General features: G+C 40.6%; 1 protein-coding gene across 4 annotated transcripts in view; it reads left to right on the forward strand.

Annotated features, from left to right (window-relative positions):
• The window catches only part of DIP2C (disco interacting protein 2 homolog C), a 689,547-nt gene that overhangs the window by 548,434 nt on the left and 115,423 nt on the right, over window positions 1-25,690 (forward strand). For all 4 annotated transcript variants that reach the window (XM_077491128.1, XM_077491125.1, XM_077491127.1 and 1 more), the window contains 5 exons: window positions 1,343-1,479; window positions 8,513-8,721; window positions 16,201-16,315; window positions 17,812-18,013; window positions 19,562-19,671. In XM_077491128.1, the coding sequence (XP_077347254.1) occupies window positions 1,343-1,479; window positions 8,513-8,721; window positions 16,201-16,315; window positions 17,812-18,013; window positions 19,562-19,671 (773 nt within the window). The remainder of the gene's footprint in view (window positions 1-1,342; window positions 1,480-8,512; window positions 8,722-16,200; window positions 16,316-17,811; window positions 18,014-19,561; window positions 19,672-25,690) is intronic.

The raw sequence follows: 25,690 nt of genomic DNA on the forward strand, positions 1-25,690 counted from the left end.
GAAAGTCTTAAGAGAGCTCTTTGCTTTTACCCATCATGAAACGTTTCTTGTTGACACCTTGGTAACGAGACACCTTTTTATGTTACCGTATATACTCGAGTATAAGCCGAGATTTTCAGCCCCTTTTTTTAGGCTGAAAGTGCCCCCCTCGGCTTATACTCGAGTCACGGAGATCAGGTAGACAGACGGCGGCCATTCCACTATTCAAAAGCCGCGCCTCCCTGTCTGTGATAGGCGGAACACTCAATTTCCCAGCAGTCAGTGTTCCACCTATCACGGACATCCGCTCATTCTCATACTACGGACGAGGATGAGAGGATGTCCGTGATAGGCAGAACACTGACTGCTGGGAAATTGAGTGTTCCGCCTATCACAGACAGAGAGGCGTGGCTTTTGAACAGTGGAATGGCCGCCGTCTGTCAGACGAGGAGGAGAGGTGCGGCATGGCACACAGAGGCTGCAGATTGGCACAGGTAGGCAGGGATGGACGGGACACAGGGATGGACGGGACACAGGGATGGACACAGGGATGGATGGGACACAGGGATGGACGGGACACAGGGATGGACACAGGGATGGACGGGACACAGGGATGTCTCACCCTCGGCTTATACATGAGTCAATAAGTTTTCCCAGTTTTTTTGTGGTAAATTAGGGGCCTCGGCTTATATTCGGATCGACCTATACTCGAGTATATACGGTATTCATTTGCACTGACAAGGGGCAAGATTGCTTTCTATTTACTGATAGATTTCAGCTCGTGTCTTGGCTTTCCATGCCTTTTTGCCCCTCCTTGTCTTCAACTGTTTAATACTTTTTTCCCTGTGTCATTCCATTTTATTACACATAACTTAATTTCTGAACGTATTTGTTTTGGTTTCTTTGTATGTAGAGATTGCATGGGTTATTACCGACGTGGTATACATTTCATGTAAATAACACCTTTAGAAATCTACCTAGAAAAATGGTGACGTGTTCAATACTTATTTTACCCACTGTCTATATTTGTATGTGTGTGTGTGTATGTATGTTTTTTTAAACCGGCTAGGATTCAGATGTGTGTGCATGATTCCTACTGATTATAGTTTTGGATGATTTATCATGTTTTTAATCAAATGGAACCAGAGTCAAGTGGCATTCATCCAATTTGCTCAAAAATTTCGAGAGATACATGAAAATTAATCAGGTTGATTTTTGGGGTGGGGGGGGGGGGGTGAAAATGATCCCTGAATATACCTGTCTGCTTTTTTGCATCACTTTAATTTTTTATTCTCTATGCTCTTATGAAGTTCATGTTAGAATTTGCTGTGATCCATTAGTGTGTCATATATTTTCTCTGCAGCTATTATGTGCTCGGTGAAACCTGATGGGATTCCACAGCTGTGTCGGACGGATGAGATAGGGGAACTCTGTGTGTGCGCTCTCGCTACGGGTACATCCTATTATGGTTTATCCGGTATGACCAAGAACACATTTGAGGTGAGTGACACAACTTGCCATAAAGGTTTATAGTGAAACTAGTTTGCTACAGTTAATCTGGCCTAAGAGCAATAAGTAAAATGACAGCTGACATTGAAATATACAAAATATAAACTTTAATCTAATGAAAGCTAAAATCTGTTTGGCTGCTTGTGGTGACTATTCACCCCCTGCTCCTTGCAACCAATACAGATTCCCAATAAGCTAACCGTAGACATGATTTTTCAGTTGCTTTCTGTGACTACCAGACCTTATGAAAAATCTCTACCTGGGGAACAAGCATCTTCCAAGACTGCTCATCACATCTCAGTCTAAGTCAGTCTAATTTGTTAGTAAACTGGTAATCCTGGAAACACACCAGTTTGAAATGGTGGAAATCACTGCAGACTCCTTGTTGTTGGCTTTTTAGGAAGTACCCCCCCCCCCACCACCGCATTAGGAAGTACACCCCCCCCTTTTTTCATATTTACACCTGCCCTGAAAGTTTGAATGTGATTGCTGATACTGTGAGCAGAGAATACACCACACAGGATGCAAAAATGACATTCTTACTGTTCTCCTGCTGACCATGGTAGGGCACTTTCACATGGGACAAACTCCGCCAACCCTGCTGAGCAGGTGGATAGCTTATCTGTGTCTGTTCTGCTGGCAAACACAGCCTGCTATCCTCTATGGTCGGTCAAATTTAAACAAACCACCTGTTCGTTTACACCCGACGGCCATATAGGGCAATGGTGGCCCAATCGTGTCTGCCTAAAAAACTGACTGGTGGACCTGATCAGTCCACCCGTGCGAAAAGGGCCTTAGATGTAATTGTACAATATTGTTCTGAAATGAAAGTATATGTGAACCCTCAACTTATAAAACAACCCATTCCGTTTAAAATACAAATGAAAGGCAGAACGTGTGTGTGTATGTGTATGTATGTATGTATATATATATATATATATATATATATCATTTATTATAAATACTTTTTTTTTTCTTTTTTTTTTTATAAGTATTCGCATACTCTCTGTTCTCGGCTGCATAAGGGGCTTACAGAGGTGGAGGTGGAGAAACAGCAGTACAAAGATCCTCCCAGCGAATGGCTTTGCAAGGGGGACGTGTCAGCACACGTCTGATTGTTTGAGGACAGACAGACTGTGCTTCCAGCACAGCCAGAAAACTGACCACACTAAGAGGGATGTGCTCTTATACCTATTGTGGTCAGTTTGAGTAGGATCACCAGGTATTTCACACAAAGGATGCAATACAAAGAGAACAGGATACTTTTTAATACAAAGTACATGGTACAGCAGATGTGTATCCGGAATATGAAATTTTGGGGTAATATATTCTTTAACGACTTGCCGACCACCTGCCACATTTTTACTGCGGTAGGTCGGCTCTATTGCGTGAAATTACCTGTAAGTCATTTAGTGCGATAGCCACTAGGTGGGGCTTGCGGATTGGAAACGGGATGCCAATCCATCGGCCACCCGTGATATTCCCCAGAGAGGCAGAACGGCGATCTGCCTATGTAAACAAGGCAGATTGCCGTTCTGACAGGGAAAAAAGATGGAGACCTTGTGTTCCTGCTAAGCAGGATCACTGATCTCTATCTTCATCCAGTCAGACCACCCCCCACACAGATAGCAAGCACCAGCTTAACCCTTTGATCACCCCTGATGTTAACCTATTCCCTGCCAGTGTAATTAGTACAGTAACAGTGTATATCTTTAGCACTGGTCACTGGTTCTCTAAAAGTGTCAGTTAGGTGTCCGAATTGTCTGTCGCAATGTTGCAGTCCCACTAAAAATCGCTGATCGCCACTTTTACTAGTAAAAAATAAATAAAAATCCCATTAAAAAAATCCCATAGTTTGTAGATGTGATAACTTTTGCGCAAACCAATCAATATATGCTTTTTTGGCATTTTTTTACCAATAGTATGTAGCTGAATACATATTGGCCTAAATTGATGAAGAAAGTAGATTTTTTTTATATATGTTTTATAGCATAAAATAAAAAATATTTATTTTTTTCAAAATTGTAACTTTTGTTTATTTATAGCACAAAAAATAAAAACCGCAGAGGTGATCACCAAAGAAAGCTCTATTTGTGGGAAAAAAAGGACGTCAATTGTATTTGGGTACAACGTTGCATGACTGCGCAATTCTCAGTTAAAGTAACGCAGTGCCGTATCGCACAAAATGGCCTGGTCATTAACGGGGTAAAACCTTCTGGGGCTGAAGTGGTTAAGGATGGTCTGGGCAGAATATATGCAGCTAAAATTAAGAACAACAGCCTGGACGCTTATAGTTTTATCCCTGATCTTTCACCTGCTTAGATTACTTATAACAGATTTCTATTCTCATGCAAACATTCTCTCACACTGCTATTGGAATTGGTGGTGTGATGCTCTCAGCATGTTAAATAGTGAAGGTCGTATCATCTCCATTCAGCAACAGACTACTGTCGGCCTGCTGAGCACTCGCCATTAAAAGCATTTGTCTGAAGTGAATTTTAATAATTGAAGAGAATGTTCTAGCAGTGCACTTCAAGACAAAACCTGTGAGGATTTGCAGGCTCTGTGCTGTGTTTTAATGTTAATGTTCTCCTGGAATTTATCATAATCTAACAGGAATTCGAATTCTTTGAACAAAAACAAAATCATTCAATAACTGACCTAAATAATATTCATTACGATAACAGTAATTCCCATATAAATATCACATCAAGGGCTGCTAAACTTAAAAATGCAAATAGACACAATCACTAAAATATCATATAAGCTTTTACATGTTAATGTAATTTCCTAAATCTTTGGTTCACCTTTAACAAAAAACTGGCTATGCAGGCAAGGGGATGGATGTCTGTTGAACATTGTGATTTGGGCTTGCTTTGCTGCTTCAGGGCCTGGATCACTTCTCATCATTGAGGTGAAAATTAATTCCCAAGTTTACCAAAATATCCCACAGGATAAAATCAAGGTGGGTGTCCGACAACTGAAGCTTAGTAGACGTTGGGGGTGAAACAGCAGAACAATGACCCTAAGCATTGAACTAAATCCACCACAGACTAGCTATCGGAAAAAGAAAATGCACGTCTTGGAGGAGCCCAGTCAGAGCTCAGACCTTAACCCCACAAAGATGCTGCTGAATGACCTGAAGAGACCCGTTCTCACCAGACATCCTACAAATTTGTCTGGTCTGAAGCAGTTTTGTAAAGAGGAATAGTCAAACATTCCTCCTGAATGTCTGAGTTCCTCCTCCAGGTCTGATCAAGAGCTACCAAAAGCGCTGGCTTGAAGTCATTCATGCAAAGGTGGTTTGACCAGCTATTAAAGGATAGGTTCACCTTTGGCAACATGTTACATGTTCCATGTTCCACCCGTTTTTAGGATTCCCAATGCTGCAGCCACTGCCCCACCCCTTCCTGTGACAGCAGTACAGGGAGAAGTTCCCTTACTAGCTGTCACTTTTTTAAAATCAGTACTGCCGTGCAGGGCTCTGCGCACAAGGCCGCGTCATCTCATATACAGAGTTCTGTGACTGAATCAACTACAAGTACCGATATCTTTTGCAGATGTCCACTTGTAGTTCTCAATGAGCTACCATGGCATTCCACAGCGCCATGGTAGTTCATTGATTCTTCCTGTCAGTCTATCTTCCTGCCTGTATGGGATGTACGACACACAGATACACTGACAGGTTTGCAGAAGATCTGCATGGCACCAGTGATCTATGCTGATCGTTAGTGCAGTGCTTTACAGGCTCCAAAAATAAATTAAATGCAGATTTTTTTACCAGCAAAAAAAATTGCATTTTTTTATCTATTTAAAATAAAGTGAACTTATCCGTTAACTCTGAGGGTTCACTTGTTTTTTTCTCCAGCACAGTTAATGGGTGTGTTCAATAAACACATGAGAAATTAGAATTGTTTTTATGTTATCAGTTTAAATTTGTGTCTTTTGTTGTGACGTAGATGAGGATCAGATCACATTTTATGGCAATTTACTGGGGGGGGGGGACACAGTTCATTCCAAGGGGTTCACATACATTTCCTTGCCTGTGTGTGTGTATGTTTGTGTAGAAATATACAAAATCATATTTTAATCAGGTAAACCTATTTCATATTAATGTTATGTAGACAGAGCAAGTCTGTCTCTTTTTATAAATCTTTAAAGGTTTATTTGTAAAACAAAAATTAAATATACTCTAGATAATAGAAAAAAATAAAATAATTGTATACACCTAAAGTGTATGTAAACCCTAACAATGAACTGTGGATCTCGTCTTTTAGCTTCAAAGCTTACAGCAAAAAGCTAAAACATTTGACCAAAAACCATTATAGTTTTCCAGAACCAAAGTACAAGTTTTTTTGTTTGTTTTTTAAGCCTGCATTCATTTTTCAAATAGATTTTTCTTGATTACTGCACTTTGCTCCAATTCATTGAATAAAGAGACCAACTGTTTACATTATTAGTAATTTCAGTCTTTGAAAGGGCTGACACTAATGTATTTAAAAAGAATTGATTCACGAATGGCCGCTATCTATACAATGGTAAATTATAAATGTCAGCATTTACTGTTCAGTTGTTTATAGTGCACTTTTTTAAATCCGAAGTTCAGGCATGACAATTTTCCAGCTTGGAACAATGTAAGTATGTATGTGACATACCTGTGACACCGCTACTACAGTGATCGTCAGCATCTTCCGAGTCCCGCCACCATTCAGGGAACACGCTGGACCAATGTCACAATGTAAAAATTGTCATACCTAAACTTCAGCTTTAAATGGACCTTTAAGAGCCCATTTACACAAGTTACCTTTTAATTTAGCTGTATTGACCAAGAAAGGTTTTTGTTTTTTTTATGGGCAAGACAGCCTTTAATTTGTCACAGTACCTTTAATGGGAGCTGCATGACCTGATAAAATATGTTCTAATTTCAGTTAGGGACCAGACTTCCAGGTGCACCTTGAAAATGATGTACATTGTTTATATGTGTTTGCTAATATATTCATCTGTGACCTCTGCTCTACTTTTTACCATGCAAGGCTTAATTAAGGTGTCCGTTTATGAAGCAGTGAAATGCTTCATTCACTGCTTCATTCTCCGACATTCTCAGAGGAGATCTTTCTCCTCTGTGTACCTGTTTATGAAGTGGAGTAGATCACTTCACCTTTGGAGGAGTGAAGTGATCTACAAACGCTTCCAACAGTGGAGAATGGCTCCTGATACTGGAATCTCGTGAGACTTTACGAGATTACAGTACCAGAAATTCACTGAAACACTTAGATGTCAGTTTATTAAGCAGTGATAAATTATCACTGCTCAATACAGGGACAGACGGTGTGCTTAATGTTAATAAAATAACGAGTCCCCCTACATTTTATATATATATATATATATATATATATATATATATATATATATATATATATATAATATACACACACACACACACACACAAAATAAATATATATATATATATATATATATATATATATATACATGTATATACACACACATCACATTATATACCCTGTTTCCCCGAAAATAAGACCTAGCATGATTGTCGTGATGGCTGAAATATAAGCCCTACCCTGTTTCCCCAAAAATAAGCCATACCCTGAAAATAAGACCTACAAGGACTTTAACTAGGGCTTATATTGTAGCCATCACGAGAATCACGCTAGGTCTTATTTTCGGGGAAACAGGGTATATACATATACACAATATATATATATATATATATATATATATATATATACACACATAAATATGACAGAGGGCCATGGTTACAGTGTTGAGGGGGGGGTCTGAACGGGCATAAGGAAGTTAGTAATCTTCCTCTTTCCCCCTCAGATCCCCCAAGATTCCATCTTCAATCCCTGATTCTCCACCTCTGAGCTGGTGAATCGGGGTATGAGAATTCTGATACAGATCGCCAGTGAGGCATTGAGATAGCAGCTTCATAAACTAGCCATTTCTGTGTCATTCAATGAGGATTCTCTGTGTGGAGATCATTGGTGGGAGAACATGTTCAAACACTTCTCCCCCCCGATTATCTCTGTTTCATAATCTGTTTATGGGCTGTGATCAGCGGCAATCCTGGGGATCACCGCTGTTCACTGCTTCATAAATGGACACCTTAGTCACCTTTATTGGCTAGGTGAACATTAGGGAATATGGGAATATTTAATCATTTTAAATGTAGTTGTTTTACCCATATACACTTTTTGTACTTGAATTGTTTGTGAATTGTTTGGGGGCTATGATGTCTTGCTGGAAGCGTGAGACTGTTTTATGTGGGTCAGGTACCAAATATATTATATTATATTACTTTTTACTATAATGTATTATTATTTACAGTATATCTAAATATATTATAATATTTTTTATTATATTATAATACTTTTGCACCAGCCAGATTGGTGGATTGATATAATATATGTTTATGAAAGAAATGCCACAGAACATATATCACCTGCCACGTCATAAGGGATTATTCCTGGCTGATGTTGCTTTCTACTTTCTAAAAAAAAAATGCATGTATCCTGGCCTTCTTCCTCAATACTTCGAGATATTAGCTTGGAGCAAGCATGGACCTGAGAAGGGACAAGCCATTCGATTCTGTGTGTACAATGCAGCATGAGTCTATGCATCATGGTAAACAAAAAGCAGTTAAAAGCACACTGCTGAGAGGTTTCTGATAGACCTGTAAAGGAAATTAAAGCCCTACTTGCTGGTCAGAAAATAAATACAAATTAAGAATATGATGTCATAGTTACTTGACAAAAACATATTTAATAATGTTTTATTTCTTACCATATTATATACAGTATAGTAAATATGTATAAAACCACTACATATTTCTTTTATTGGAAAACTTGGATTGCAATATGTAGATCCAAATTTATGGTAAGCACATATTGTAAGCGGTTGTTTTAACACGGGCCAGGATGATTAATCCAGTATGTGAAAAAGTCACCTCGAATGTTAGCTATATAATGTTAATTTTTTTTTTCTTTTTCTTGTTTTGTAGGTTTTTCCAGTGACCAGCTCGGGTGCGCCGATTAGTGAATATCCATTCATCAGGACCGGTCTCCTTGGGTTTATAGGACCAGCTGGGCTGGTCTTCATTATTGGGAAAATGGATGGTCTGATGGTTGTGAGTGGGCGGAGGCACAATGCTGATGACATCGTAGCAACAGCTTTGGCAGTAGAGCCAATGAAATTTGTCTACAGAGGAAGGCAAGTAGATAAATGTTCAACTGTGATCGCTGACTTTCAGGTTGTGTTTAGAAACTTTGAGGTCAGTTATGAGAGCAGGCTTCAGATAGTAGTAAAATAAACAGTGTGACGATTAATGCATATTTTTATTGGCTAGCTAAAAATATTTTAATAGCAAGTTTTTTGAAAATGGTCTCAGTACTCACATGTTATGCATTCATTTTTATACACTAAACTATATTCAGCTAAAGCTATTTTTTTTCACATTTTTAATGGAGTTGGGAGAAATGTTTCGATGTGAAAACCTGTTCAGTGACAGCTGCATAAGATCGCAATCTCTCTTTAGTGAGAGGAAATCCTATTTGTTTCCTGTTCTCTCTTACAAGAAGTCAAGGGAAATCTCCCCAACAGGACAGAGACAAAGGCCTTAGACCATCCCTTACCCTATACCTACAAATAGGGTTGTCCCGATACCACTTTTTTAAGACCAAGTACAAGTATCAATACTTTTTTTCAAGTACTCACCAATAACGATTACAGATACTTTTTTTTAATGTCATGTGACAGTTTGATGGGCACTGATAGGTGGCACTGACTGATGGCTTGCACTGACTGATGGGGACTGATAGGTGGCACTGATGGCACTGATAGGTGGCACTGACAGGTGGCTGGCACTGATAGGTGGCACTGACAAGTGGCTGGCACTGATAGAAGGCACTTATGGGCACTGACAGGTGGCTGGCACTGAAATGCAGAAATAAATGACATGAGGAAAGGATTTATTTTTGAAATGCTGTGCTTTGACGCCCATCTTGGTACTCCCTGCCGCAGTAAGCAACAGCAGACATCTTGTTACACCCAGCTTGAACTATATGGGCTGGGTGTAACAAGATGTCCGCTGCTGGCTTACTACAGCCGAGTGCAGGGTGTACCAAGATGGGCGTCGGTATGTTCAGACGCCGATGGCTCTCTGTTGTCTGTCTCTCTGATCTCTCTCTCTCTCTCTCTCTCTCTCAGATTTCTCTCTCTGATCTCTCTCTCTCTCTCTGATGTATCTCTCCCTGATCGCTCTCTGTAGTTTTGTACCTGGATCACCAGAGGAGATAGGAAAGTGAAAGTAAACTCAGCTTCAATCTCTGTTACAGCGAGGTACAGGGCAGCAGAAGACATGCCCCCTTCACACATGCCCCCTTGTAATGTGCCTCATTACACAGGCTGAGTCCACCCGCTGACTCCGCTCACCCTCTCCGTCCACCCTCTGACTCCACCCGCCCGCCGACCAGGTATCTGATAAGGCATCGGGACCATTTGTGCGAGTACAAGAACTCGCGCAAATGGTCGGTATCGGTCTCAAGACAACCCTACCTACAAATATGTTTTGGGCTTTACTGAGATTGAGATTTACTTTACCAATAAGTTGTTTGGAAGTCAGAAGTTAAAATTGTATAAATATTCCCCCCTTTATTATGACACTCGTAAGTCATCACTTGTGCTGACACTGTCACTTGTAATTTCCAGAAATGCAACTCTATAATAGAAGCCGGTAATAAAAGTGTTGTGCAGTGGTGTTAAAACATATCAAAACCAGGAAAAAATTTTAATATATTGGAGCTTACCATTCTTTATGTAGTGCATTCCCCCGGAGAGAGATTAGATGAGCCTGAGAGACAAGAAGCTGCAGCTTAGACCTCAGTGGCTGCTGGGCTTGGGGGCCTGGAGAAGATTGCCGAAGGATTAGACTTGCTGGAGGGCACTGTTAACGCCAATTTAAAAATAAAAGCAAATATTCTCCATAGCACAATCTCTCCAGCAGAATATATTAGTTTACATGGATGAGACAAACCACTTAACATTAGGGGGAGAACCGCTGGAGGAAACAAGGATGGACAGAGATCTGGGGCTCCTAGTAGACAAAAAAATAATAAGAGTTACTATAACTCTGGTTAGGCCACATCTGGAGTACTCTGTCCAGTTCTGGTCGCCAGTCCTCAGGAAGGATGTGCTGGAGCTAGAGAGAGTCCAAAGAAGGGCAAGGAAACTAATAAGGGAACTAGATGCCCTCAATTACGAGGAACGACTACAAGCACTAAATGTATTCTCACTGAAGAACCGATGCTTGAGAGGGGACATGATAGCAATTTACAAATACCTTAATGGTGATCCTAGCAAAGGGAAAAAAACGATTCAGTCTCAGGGAGTGTAAGAGGACAGGGGGCCATACAATGAGATTGGAGGAGAAGCAGTTTAACCTTAAACTGTGCAGGGGGTTTTTATACTGTCAGGGCAATAAGGATGTGAAACTCTCTTCCACAATCGGTGGTGGCAGCGGGGAGTGTGGATATTTTTTAAAAGACTCTTGGATGTGCATCTTAAAGAGCACAATGTGAACAATGTGTGCAATATGAGAACTAATTATAGACACTGACACACATGCACCTACACAGGTTGAACTAGATGGACTATTGTCTTTTTTTCAACCTTACCTACTACATAATCTATGTAACTATACAATACAACAGTTGGCTGTAGACCAGGAATACAAAGAAAAGGCATGAGCTAATTATCAGTGTCCTTTCTAAGTTTACATTTAGTGATTTCATGTTTCTAGGATATGTGGTCAATGATGACTCTTGTTTCTTACCATGGTTGTATTTCTGAGTATGACTATAAAAACTTAAAGCGGGAGTCCGCCGGGACTCCGCGTTTTTTTTTTTTTTTTTTTTTTTTTAAAGCCAGCAGCTACAAATACTGCAGCTGCTGACTTTTAAAATAGTGACACCTGTCCAGCGCGCCCGCGATGTCGGCACCCGAAGCCGATCTCTCGATCGTCTCTCGGGTGCTGCCGCCCGCCATCTTGGGTATGGGAATCAGGAAGTGGAGCCTTTCGGCTTCATTTCCCGGTTCCCTACTGCGCATGCGCGAGTCGCGCTGCGCAATAAGAACGGTCCCCGCTGCCTCTGGGATCTGTGAGTTTCCCAGCAGGCAGCGGGGGACTTTCGGAAAGGGGCGTAATCTACGCCCCTTTCCGCAGAGAGCTATCCCGGAAGTGGGTGCAGATACCTGTACTGTACAGGTACCTGCACCCCCCTCCCCCCTGAAAGGTGCCAATTGTGGCGCCGGAGGGGGGGAGGGTTCCGATGAGCAGAAGGTCCACTTTAGGGTGGACCTCCGCTTTAAAGAATGTAAGAATTGTATTTCTGCAAAACTGAATATGCATTTAAAAATGCATAGGGTTGAACCAGGCCTCAAGCTGCAATGTACATAATGTTTGTTCTTGGGTTTATTCAGGGCTTTTTTCAGCAGAAACATGGGGGGATGCAGTTTAAGCACCCCCAGCAATGAATGTATGTAATGGTAAGGAGTGCTGGGGTGTGCTGGAGGTTGTATTGATGCTGGCTGCTGGAGGATTTGTTGTCGCTGGGGTGGATCCATTTTTTTTGTGGAGGTCTATTGTTGCTGAGTGGTGATCTTATGATCCTAGGGGGTCAGTTGTTACTGGGAGGGATTCACTGTTGAGGGAGAGGTCTATTGTTGCTGGTTGCTGGGAGATCTGTTGTTGCAGCTGGGGGTCTATATTGCTGAGGTGGTATTTTGTTGTGTAGGGAATATATTGTTGCTGGGGTAGGGTATATTGTTGCTCACTGCAGGGAATCAATTTTACGGTCTCTTATTATCATTAACAAATTCAGTGCAAATCACTTAGTAGCAGAAAATGATGCTTGGTTCTATATTCTCTAAAAGGGGCGGTACTGGGCGGTGTAACTAAGGGATGGTGCTGAGAGGTGGGTAGGGAGTAGAAATGAAGGGTGACTCAGAAGGGGGGAGTTCCTGCACTTATTCTCTGATTAAAAAAAAAAAAGCCCTGGATTTATTTATCCTTTAACATACATGGAGTGTTTACAGGAGCCCTTTGTGTTGGGAGTTTGGATCAGTAGACCTAGAACTTTCAACAATGTTATTTTTAAGTACATGGGAGCTGTTTTCAACCTAGTGTCGTTTTGGTTTAGCAATCCATTAACACAAGTACCTCCAATTCATTGAAGAAGACTGATGGGCATACTTTTCTTTCATAGCTTGTTTCAAAGTCATATACTAATGCCAAATCTCATGCCCTCCAGGCATTGGACTTTGTGCTGTCTTCAGAGACAGGGCTTCATAGGGATATTTAATATAATGCTCTGTATCTTTTATTCTGTTGACACAAACATGACATAAACCAAATTGCAGCTTTTCTGAGAGGAGAGATGATAACATTTCATGAGCAATGCTGACAGCTCACACAGCTGCAGGCTCCACCAGGCCGATAATTACCGGAGAAAACTCATGCAAGCTAGTCTCTGCTATGTTCCTGCTACGTGCTAGAACCATAAAATGTCTCAAACCTCACATACAGAAGTGCCCTGATTTACTTCATCTTTTGCTGCAACAAAATATTGGGGTTTATTTACTAAAGCTGGAGAGTGCAAAATCAGGCTCACTTCTGCAAATAAACCAATCGGCTTCAAGGTTTTATTGCCAAAGCTTGATTGAACAAGCTGAAGTCGGAAGCGGATTGGTTTTTGTGCAGAAATGAGTCTGATTTTTGCACTCTTTAGTAAATAAACCACATTGTGTCGTGCTGCACTTGTTTGTAAATGTTTATGAGCCCCTAGTCATTTTAAAGGATTTCTGAAAGATGACCCTCTAAAGCAGTGATTCCCAACCAGGGTTCCTTCAGCATTGGGCAATTTCTGCCTCTCAGATAAGTTCCCACTCACACCATTGATCTTTTTTAGTTATCTGTAAGGAGGTTATTCTTCCCAATGACCACAAGTGTAAGGACCATTCTTTCCACTGACCATCACATTAATGTATCATGAGTTGTAGATTTCTAATTTTTAGAAGGGGTTCCCCAAGACCAGAGAACTATTTCAAGGGTTCCTCTGTGTTGAAAAGGTTGAGATAGGCTGCTCTAAAGTGTGATCTGATTTTCATGTAATCCAGAGCAACATACTCAAAAAGGCTATGGAAAGTATCAAACTTGCACGTAAACTCATGTGAGGGTAAATGTAAAGCAAGCTCCCACACCACAAGGCTGACCCCCAATGGGCACCAGACAGTGACTCAAACCATACAAGTACATTATGGAGCACCAGAGCAAAACTGGATGAAATAGTCCAAGATCATTTTAATTATTGGTAAATAAATCATTTTTAAAAAGTCAGCAATTGGGGGCAAGAATACACCCCCTTCACCTGGGCTGCAAGAACAAACATTGGGCATAGCACATAACAAAATTGTCACATGAGCATCAGTTGTTCCAGTTGAATTAGAAATGTTAAAGGATAAAAATGGCCTACATGCTAAAACATCAAATAAAGAAAGTAGAAGTATACAAAATTGCATTCAAAAATAAAATGTACAAAAAAAAGTGATTTAAAAAAATGAAATGAAGTAGGACTAATTGGCTACCACAACAAGCACTAGAAGACACTAGGAGACCAAACTACTGAAAATAAAAAGATAACTTTTAAAATAATTATAAAAAAAGAGACCAAGCTGTTGAAATAGGACTAAATGGATACTGAATAAAATACAAAAGACAGTAAGACACTAAACTACTAAAATAAAGCAGATTGGCTACTGAAACAAGAATTAAAGGGTAATAAATAAATAAAATAAATGCACGCCTTTTTGCAAGTAAAAGACTAAGTAAGCTTGTACTAATTCTGCATTTCCATTTAAATCTATTAAAAGTGGTTGAAACTGGTAAAAAAAAAAAAAAAAAAACTGCTAAGGACCTCTGGTTGGTCAGTTGCCCTGTTTATGGGTAGTCCATTTCAATGTTTCTCGACGCCAGTCCTCAAGTACCCCAACAGGTCATATTTTCAGGCTTTCCATTATGTTGTACAGGTGATTTGATAAGTTTCACTGCCTTAGTAATTACCACAACCGTTTCATTCTGAAAACATGACCTGTTGGGGCGCCTTGAGGACTGGAGTTGAGAAACATTGGTCTACTTAACTGCAAGAATACCTCTTGTTCAGAAAAAAAAATATTGTGTGTTCTGTTTAACCACTTCCTGCCTGGCCTATAGCAAAATGGCGGCCGGGCGGTGGCTCAGTTATCCTGACTGGGCGTCATATGATGTGCAGCAGGATAACAGCCGTTGCGTGCCTGTGGGAGCACGCATTGCGGTGATCGGTGGTGCGGTGTGTCAGTCTCCGACAGAGACTCTTTACCATGTGACCAGCCCTGTCCAATCACAGCTGATTACAATATAAACAGGAAGAGCCGTTGATTGGCTTTTCCTCACTCGCGTCTGACAGAGGCGAGTAGAGGAGAGCCGATCAGCTGCTCTTCTGACAGGGAGGGGCCTGTGCTAATTGTTTATCAGAGTAGCCCCCCTTGGATACCGCCCAGGACCACCAGGATGGCCATCCACACTGGACCACCAGGTATGCCCCCCAGACCACCACAGAAATGCAAATCTGTGCCAAGGCAGCTGCCAATCAATGCCCAGGTGGCTGCCAATCAGTGCCCACTCACAATGCCTACCACTGCCAGTGCCACCAGGGATGCCCATCAGTGCCACGTATCAATGCCCGTCAGTGCCGCCTATCAGTGCCACCCATAAGTACCCATCTTTGCAGCCTTTCAGTGCCCATCAGTGTCACCTATCAGTGCCACCTATCAATGCGTATCAGTGCAGCCTACCGGTGCCCTCTCATTGGTGCCACCTCATCAGCGCCGCCTTATTGGTGGACGTCAGTGTAGCCTTATCAGTGCCCATCAGTGAAGGAGAAAATGTACTTATTTACAACATTTTATAACGGAAACAAAAGCACAACTTTTTTTCAAAATTTTCAGTCTTTTTTATTTAGCAAAAAATAAAAACTGCAGAGGTGATCAAATACCACTAAAAGAAAGCTCTATTAGTGGGAACAAAATGATAAAAATTCTGTTTGGGTACAGTGTAGCATGACTGCGCAATTGTCATCTAAACGGCGACAGCGCAGAAAGTTTAAAATTTGCTTGGGCAGGAAGGGGGTAAGTGTCTGGTATTGAAGTGGTTAAGAACATGATTTCATTGTTACTACAACTTGTAGTAGTTAAAGATCAGCGTGCATTTTAGGGTTCATTCATTCAAAAATCCAAAATATTCCAAAGGAATCTCAAACTGTTTTTCACCAGTGTATAGTTAGATACAGCATATTTTCCTTACAAGGAGAATTATATACTGTACATAGAGGGAACATGTGCTTTCTGGCTTTCGCAGTAAACTGGTACAAAGAGCAGTGAGGAAGCACAAAGTTCAACAACCCCTTGACACCTATTAGGTTTTAGATTATTACAGTCAGATCGGTTTAGAGATAATTTTTTGATTGGTTGTTGTAGGTAATTGCACTTTATTGATTAAAACCAGCAGAATCAAATTGTGATACTACAAATATGATGGTTACAATTAAGTTGAATCACTATTCTAAACCTTACATGGATTTTTGTTTTTTGTTTTTGCAGGATAGCAGTGTTTTCTGTGAATGTTCTGCATGACGAGAGGATAGTTATTGTCGCAGAGCAGCGGCCTGACTCTACGGAGGAGGACAGCTTCCAGTGGATGAGCAGAGTTCTACAGGTGGAATAGAGCTGGAAAAAAATGACTATTAAGCCTTAAAACCATTAAGATACAATGGGATTTTAGATTTGTGAAACACAAGGAATTGTTCTATATTAACCCCCTAGATACAAAGCCACATTATAAAATTGCATATATAATGGTGGCATATAGGGAATGATATACATACTGTAAATGAAAATAAACAATTGCATAAACAAGATAAACTTTACTCAAATAAATAAATATAAATATGTCCAGATAACTGTTAAGATGTATGTAAAACCAAAATTTTTTTCGAATTTGGATGGGTAGAAAAGGGTTAGACAGGTTTTTATTACTACCTGTGTCCCCACTTGGGAGATTCACCCTCTATATTTGTCCTAATTATCAGGGTCACTGGTTCAGACAGTGAATGGTTTATGGTTGGCCAGTGACAAACTGTAGGGCAGCCAAGGCTGAATACTATTAAGTACCTATATCTATGTGACCTCCCTACATTTTATTAACGTTTCAGATTACCTTCCCTTTTGAATTTGGAAATGTAGTAAGCAACCATGTATTTCAAAAATGTTACTATATGGCTATTTAGTATCAAATATTTCACTTTAGGTATTGGATTAAACTGTATCTAAAGTCGATATTGTTTTTTGAATTTGATAGATTGGAGAAGGGTTAGAACACTTTGTCATATTTTTATTGATATATATTATATATATATATATTTCTCTTCCCGGCTTATGTCTATGGCCTTGAGAAATGCGCCATGCATGTCTCCAAAACATTGGAACTTGATGACATGATCACAAGTAATTCTTCTATTGCATCATACGGCATTGGTGTGCTGGCTATTCTCCAGTTCTTCCAAGTTTTTTTTTTTTTTTTTTTTGCTGTCACTGCTGGGGAGATTTAACCTTTGTTTTTGCCCTAGTGACCATTGACATTGTGACTAAAAGTGAGTAAAATTTAGATTTTTTGACAGAGCAGTAAGAGAGAGAAGTGTTCCAGTGGGGACAGTTACAATTGTCTAGGAGTGAATTTCACTTTGGGGAAAAAATGTATTTCAATTCCAGGTGTTTCTACAGGACAGGAAGTGAAGGGAAATCTCCTCAATGGAACCCAGCTATAAAAAAAAAAAAAAAAAAAAAAAAAAAGCCGGGGTCTTAATCCTTCCTTATTCTATTTAAAATACAATTTTTTTGCCTTTAGATGTACTTTAATTGGGCCCAGATATGGACCAAAAGATGCTATAAGTATGTAGACTTTGAATCAATGGACCCTGCCCTTCCTGTAGTGTACAGGGTAGAATATGTTTACAATTTCTAGATAACTGTATACAAGTTGGAAAAAGGGGCAAAGGTGCTTATAACGGCTATTATTACTACTTTGTCATGTTTTGCTTTAGATTTTTTTTGTAATTTTTAAAGATATTAATAAAGACACAGCATTTACTGTAGAAAATAAGATGTATTTAAAGTGTGATATATATAATCTCCTCTCTTCTGGATTTCTTGTAGGCCATTGACAGTATCCATCAAGTTGGAGTTTACTGTTTAGCTCTAGTACCAGCAAACACACTCCCTAAAACTCCTTTAGGTGGCATTCACCTGTCAGAGACCAAGCAACTGTTCCTTGAGGGGTCACTCCATCCATGCAATGTGCTCATGTGTCCTCACACATGTGTAACAAACCTTCCAAAACCAAGACAAAAGCAGCCAGGTAAGTCAAGTGTAGGATCTCACAACTTGGACATTCAGAGATGGACTTCAAGAGGGGAAAACGTGGGGGGACTGCTGCAGGTGTGACGTGCAGACACTTACCTTACAGGTACACATACCATTCCAGCAGCCTCCCAAACCTTCCTGCCATGATTGATTGCTGGACTGTTCTAAAAGCTAAAGCTACAACACTTGTAGGTAGTTTCTGAGCTTGCTAATAAGCCCCCACCCCCCAAACACCCTTTTCCGTTGAACCAGAACGGTGATCAGCGGACTCTCTAGTCAATAGGAATGCACAAAAGGCAATAAGGAACCGCAAGCTGTTGGACTTCTGAGATTTGGCCATTACAAAAAGACTGGGGGGGGGGGGGCTGATGCAGGTATGTGTATGCACGCAAGAGTTAATGCACTCCAGCACTGAGGCATAGTGAGATTGTATATTGCACATGCGTGGCTCAATGCATGTTAGCAAATATGTTAGATGCTTCTATTGCATACAGCTCTCCAGGGAGAGCAGGGGGCTGGTTTGAGTTACTTTTGTATGCACCATGAATTATGAAACTTGGATTTAAAAAAAAAAAAAATTCCAGCGTAAATAATCTCCTAATGGACTAGTCCACCCTAAACGAATGTTTCAGCTTTTGGTAGATGATGGAGGGTAAAACCACTAAACTAATTCTGGAGTTCCTTGGGGACCTTGAGCTACTATGTCTGGAAACCCAATATGGCCATTATAAAAGGTCCCCATTCCTCCTGTTGGAGTTTTTATTATTTAAATTATGGAGACTGTAACAGAGTTCTCTGCTGTTTGGAGAGCTGTAGCTCTGACTTAGCAGGGGTAGGTGTCCGTCTGCTGTAGACTACTGGATAAGGACGAGCTAATTGAGGGATGTGCAAGCTGCATTCGTAAACATATCAAGAATTACAGGTTTTACAGCACACTAAATATGTTTATATAATTTTCAATGAGCCTTTTAATTTTGGGTTTAATTGCATTTTTGACTGTGTATAAAAGAACGGAATGCACATAAACTTTTCTTAGCCACTTTTGGATTGCAATATTTTTAGTAACAATTTCAATGTAAATTAACGTCCTTGCTGCAGTGCAGCAGAGAACTTTATTAAAGACACTAAACTGAAGAAACAGGGTTTTACTAGCAGTACTTGATGATGTGATCACTATATTTTGGGTCAGTCGCATTGGTCACTTTAAAACATAAACATTTGGTACTGTAGCAAACTTTTTGTTCTTAAGCACCACGGGCCCCTTAGTAGGAGCACAGAGATATGCAGCTTTTTTAGGTCCAGAAAATGAGATCCAGAAACAATTTGTGTTGGTTGCTATTATGTGTTTACCATGTTTATCCAAAAACATATTGGTATACAATTCACATAAACTGGTTAATTAAATGCTTGGTATTCTGTTGGAATTTTAGACTAGAATGAATTATTTGCATGATAGTGTACCTTAATGCTTATGTGGCATTTGCATGAATATTCAAAGCTCATCATTTCATCTGAATAATATATAATGTGTTATTCATTGCAGAAATTGGCCCTGCCTCTGTGATGGTGGGGAACCTGGTTTCTGGTAAAAGGATTGCACAAGCCAGTGGAAGGGATTTGGGACAGATAGAGGACAATGATCAGGCCAGAAAGGTAAGTAAAATTCTAATGACTGATAAACATACAGACAAGCAGAGCTATTGAAATTTCCAATCACCACCAACTGTGATGAAAACCTTGCAATTTATAGATCGCCATTTTTGGGAAATTGACAGTGATGATGTCAGTGAGAGGGATAAAAAATTACACTGGTGAGGTAATATGCAAACTTTAGATGCCTTGTAATAAAGGACACATACGTGGTAGGTAGGACAGTGGAGTTGCTGGTTGAGAAATCCCTTTTAAGGCAGGGTAGCTAATCTAGTCACTATAAAGTGAATATGTGGCAATACTATGGACATTAAAATTTCTAGTATATTCTAATATCCAATAAATAAGCCCTCACTGACCTCGGTAACTGCAGGCAAATGTCACAGCAGATGTACTGAATTCTTTATCGCTCATCAGAAGCTCGACTCAACCTGTTTCCCCTTCCCAGAGCAATCTCTCCATAATCAAATTGGAGATTAGAAGTCTTCTAAATCAGTGGTCATCAACCCTGTCCTCAGGGCCCACTAACAGGCCAGGTTTTATGTATTACCTTGGGGAGATGCAGACTAGAATACTGCAATCACTGAGCAGCAAATTATATCACCTGTCATGTATTTCAGTTATCTTGCAAACCTGGCCTGTTAGTGGGCCCTGAGGACAGGGTTGATGACCACTGTTCTAAATCACTGCTGGGAGATGGGGGTAGGGTAAGCTGAGCTACTGAGAGGACAAACTGAACAACTTCAGTTTTTCTGCTGTGCATTTGAGGCTGATTTGCTTCACCCAACCTGCAGCTACGGCGGTCAATAAAGTTTTTTTTTTGGCAAGCTAACACATACAATATGCTGAATGCCCTTGGCTTGGCCAAAAGCAATCAGTTCTTATTGAATTAAGATGGATTTCCTTCTGAGGCCAATTGCCACAGTAATTTGTATTACCTAACCTGACACTGTCAGCACATAGTAGGCACGTCTGGTTTTCTGCACATCAGGTCAGTGTAAGCACCTTGGGTACCCAGAATTCCTGGCTACTTTAATATGAAGATACTTCTTGAGTTGGTTTAGGATTCTTGCTCTGCCCCCTAAGTCTCACTATTAGTCTATCACCATGATGGGTGATCATACTGGCCCTGAGGCAAGAAAGGAGGGCTGAGTTCTTATTCCATCTACATACTGTACTTGCATATCAAAGCACACAGGTATTCTGGGATATACCATATCTATACTATAGAAGCAGAGAGAGCAGGTTAATGTAGGCAACACAGAAATAATATGATCACATGCTTCCCTTACTCTGAGTTGCCATTTTTTGTGTTATTTTATTGCCTTTGCATTAAAAAAAATCACTTTATGTCTTTGGAGAGTAATTCAGAGTGACACAGTAATTTAGATCTGGAGGAATGCGCTGTCTGGTTCTGACCCGTAGTTATTAAGTGACCTATCCTTTTTATAAATGTGTTTATATTGATCCGCATGAAACGAATAGTAATTTTACATTGCAACAGGATGGCAGCTTAGTACTGTCTGCAGTGAAAATAAATTCATCATCGTGTTTCTGGTGTCACCAGTTCAGCTGGATTTTCCAATTCTTATTATCTAGATTTAACCCCTTAGTTACCCTAATAGCAGACTGGAACTAAAAAGCAGCCTCAACATATACTGCTTAGTAGTTATTGTTTGCAGAGTTTTGTGAGCTCAGTATTCATATGTAGCTTGTTTTCAGTATTATCAATGCTTTGGCATTTGGATTGTATATTGGAACTGTGGATAGTTTATTAGCACACGATTAAAGTCTATTTTTTTTTTGTTTTTTTTTTGTAGGAGAGAGTTACATTTTTTTATTTTGGCTCTGACTTCACTGGGGAGATTTTCCCTCACTTCTTTAACTCTGACCAGGGCCGGCCCGCCCATTAAAGGGGTTGTAAACCTTCATGTTTTTTCACCTTAATGCATCCTATGCCTCTGCTGTCTCTCTGCCCTGAGTTCTCGGCTCTTGATTGGATAGATTGATAGCAGTGCAGCCATTACCGCAAGGTAACCCCCTCGGGGAAACGCTTCTCCGAGGAGGTTATCAGATGTGGGAAGGAGCCAAAAAAGCTGCCGGGGGTACCCCAGAAGAGCAGGATCAGGGCCACTCTGTGCAAAACGAGCTGCACAGTGGAGGTACGTATATGTTTTCTTATTTATTTTTATTTTTTTATTTACCTTTTCAATCACTTTAAGGGTGCATGGGCGCCACTCCCTCCTATCTATGCATCCGGCCCCCATGCGGGATGCTGAATGCAGCCTCTAATATGCTTCAAAATAGCATGGGCACAGAGCACTGCGCACCGAGCCCACCCAGGTGTGTTACAATAGTGAATGAATATTCCCTATTGTCACACTGATCCTCTTCCAGGCCAATCAGGAGGCAGGTCCTGAGACCTGTCACCTGATTGCCTGAAAGGATAGGCGATCAGATTGGACGCCTAGGGGGAAGAGACGCACGGTGGAATCCGCAGTGATGGAGAGGAGGAGAAGATCCGATGGAAGCCAGATGCTGCCGCCCGTCCACAACCTAGATTGGGTAAGTGTAGGGCTTGATGACCGACACTGCCCGCGGTCGGGGGGTGGATACTGACTGACAGCAGGGAGCGGGGGGGAGTACCACTGACCGATCAATCCAGGGGGGTGGTGGTTTGCCGCCCCCCTCCATAAAAAACATCAGCTGTCACTGACTATGACACCCATAAAAGATATGAGATGTGTACTTGTCCTGAAAATAAGTGAAAGAGAAGCGATACCATCCTTGCTGTGTCCAAAACAATATTAAAGGATTTGGCTACAGCTGGACTTTAGATGAGATTTAGCAATCTTGAAAAGCTCTGATGAACCCACATATGTTCTCAGAAACACCAAAAAGAGTGCCAGAAAAGCGGTATCATCAGCTGAGGCCACATTGTAGTTCTCAAAGTGGCACACAGATAAACTAACAGGTCTGCACTGCAAGAGACCTGCATGGCACCAGCCATCTGCTGATTGCTGGTTCAATGCTTTACAGCAGTGGTCATCAACCCTGTCCTCAGGGCCCACTAACAGGCCAGGTTTTATGCATTACCTTGGGGAGATGCAGACTAGAATACTGCAATCACTGAGCAGCAAATGATATCACCTGTGATGTATTTCAATTATCTTGCAAACCTGGCCTGTTAGTGGGCCCTGAGGACAGGGTTGATGACCACTGCTTTACAGGCTTCAAAAAAAAAAAACTTGCAAAAAATGTGCATTTGTTTATTTCTTTTTTAAGTGAATTTATCCTTTAAATAATGTATTCATGTGGAATTATACATTAAATGTAAGAGATGGACAACTCTGGATAAAATAGGGACAAAGAATGATGGTCCAGAAGAGAGATGGTGCCGAGATGCTGTACAGATTTTGGTAAAATAATCTTTTTGCTTACACCATGCTGTTGACCCCACAAGAGATTGTCATACCAGTCTAAACATTTCAATATGATTCAGTGCAGATCTTTGGCAATTGCACTTGTGTTTTCTTCATCAAGAACATGGGGTCAGAGTTTAGATACAGTTGCTCATGACATCACTGAGTAAAACCCTATATTCATTCTTTCACCGGTCTGCTAATAAACCTCAACAGTTCTTTCCTTTTTTATTGCCTTCCCTTCTGGATATAAAGTACAGAATGTGGGTCAACATTTAGTTGGCTAAAGGATAGTTACCAGAGCGTGGTTGTAAATGGGATTAAGAGCAGTCACTAGTGGTGTACCACACGGCTCTGTACCTAGTCCTGTTCTATTTACTGTGTAGGCAGGGCCGCTGATAGGGTGTATGGGGCCCCATGATTTCTATCTGAAGGGAGCCCCCTTCAGCCCCACCCCTGGCCCCGCCTCAACAAAATAAACGCATGTAACAATCAGACAGGCTGATTGTACCCAAGTTGATCTATCACTTAGGTAGAATCAGCCTACCCAGAGCTGGTTCAAATCTTAGCCGTCCTGGCTAAACCAGGCAAGATTCTAATCGTCTATGGCTAGCTTAACTGACATCAACAGTGACACTAATATAATGATCAGCTAAGGGAAAGGAGTACAGAGTATATGGCAGTGGGTAGTATGTGCAGGATGGTGTCAGTAGAGCAATAGACAGTGACAGTTTTTTTTAAGTTTTATTATTTTTAAAATTTTATTTAAATTGTTTTTTTTTTTTATGTAAATTTTTTTTTTTTTCACAATGCTTTGGTGGGGCGGGGGGGGGGGGGGAGCGGAGGACGGTGTCACGGTGGACGGTGTCAGTAGAGCAGTGTACAGTGTCCATATTTTTTTATCTATACATTTCTAACACATGTATTTTTTTTTTTTTTTTTACAATTTCATTTATTCTTTTTTCTATTTTTCACAAAATGTTTTTGGGGGGAAGAGGTTGGCAGGGAATTTTATTAGGACAGTGGATGGTGTGAGTAGTTTTATTTTTATTTAATTTTTTTTTTACTATTTTATTTTTTAAATTTTCATTTTTTGTATACATTTCTTAAAATATATACATATAATCTTTACAAAGCTTTCTTTTTTGGGGGGTAGGGAGGATTGGACAGTGTCAGTTTTTTTTTTATTTAAGTTTTTATTATTTTTACAATTACATTTTTAAATATGTATTTATTAAAAAAGTATTTGTTTCTTTGTTTTTCTTTTTTTTATCAGTCATATTGGGTGGGGCTTTGGTGAGATATCAGGGGTCTAAAAAGACCCCTGACATCTCCCTTTTGAAACAGGGAAAGGGACTGAGGACACAGATTCCCCAGTCCCTTTCTCTGCAGCTTTAGCTGCACTAAAGATGAATGAACAGGAGACAGGAGCTTCTATTCATTCATAAACTGAAGCATGAAGAACACTGACTCTGGTCATTTACTGGCTCCTTCCTTTTCTGAATGAACAGAGGAGCACATGGAGGGCACAGGGAGCTGGAGAAGGGCACAGGGGCTCAGAGATTAAGAGACATTTGATGGGCAGTTAGGGATGATCGGTGCGGCGGTGGGCGGGAGTTACAGGCACCAATCTCCCTGCGTGGCTTTCAGTGAAGCAGCTGACAGCCGCGGGAGGGAGAGGAGGAGAAACGGTTGTCAGCTGCTTCATTAAAAGCCACACGGGGAGATCAGTGCTTGTAACTCAACCACCCCCCCCCCCCCCCCCCGCGTTGAGATGAGGGCACTGGGCCTGGTACAACAGGGCCAACATCACATAACTAAAGGGTTGATGGGTAAGGTATGTCTTTTTTCTGATGACACAAATGTGTATAATTTGGATTTGATATCCCTGGAGGTGTCTTTAGCATGGAACATGATTTGTCATTGCTGGAAAATTGTTCTAAGCAGCGGTAACTACAGTTCAATGTTTCCAAATGTAAAATAATGCACCTAAGGAAAAAAAAACCCTGGATGAAGTACAACATTGGGGGTACGGTTGTGGCCAGCACTACAGAGGAAAAAGATTTGGGGGTACTTTTTTAAGATGATTGCAAAATGAGCAAACAGTGGGACCAGGTAAAGGGAAAAGCGAAATAGAATTCTAGGATGCATCACTAAAGGGGTCACCAGCAGGAGGAAGAAGGTCTCAATTCCCCATGTAGTCTGGAGACCTCACTTACAGAAAGAAATATTGATAAGATAGAAAGTGTCCAAAGATGGGTAACAAAAATGGCAAAAGGTCTGGGGGATAAAACATATCAGGAGAGACCTCAGGAACTTAAAATGTACAGTACAGTCTGGAGGAAAGAAGGGAGATTGGAGACGTGATTGAAAACTTTAAATATATGGGTGTGAAGGTTCAAGAGGGCAGGATTTTCAATATGAAACCAAGATCAAGAACACAGGGAGATGACTTCAGTCTAACTGGAGGAAAGTTCAAAACTAATTTTAGAAAGTATTATTTTACTTAAAGGGTAGTTGATGCTTGGAATAGACTTCCAGCAGAGGTAGTGAGTCAGTCAACAGTAAGTGGCTTCAAACACGCTTGGGATAAACATATA

The sequence above is a fragment of the Lithobates pipiens genome, unplaced genomic scaffold (assembly GCF_037356315.1).
Source record: "Lithobates pipiens isolate NorthernLeopardFrog02 unplaced genomic scaffold, aLitPip1_a1.2 Scaffold_19, whole genome shotgun sequence".
In the NCBI taxonomy this organism is placed as follows: domain Eukaryota; kingdom Metazoa; phylum Chordata; class Amphibia; order Anura; family Ranidae; genus Lithobates; species Lithobates pipiens.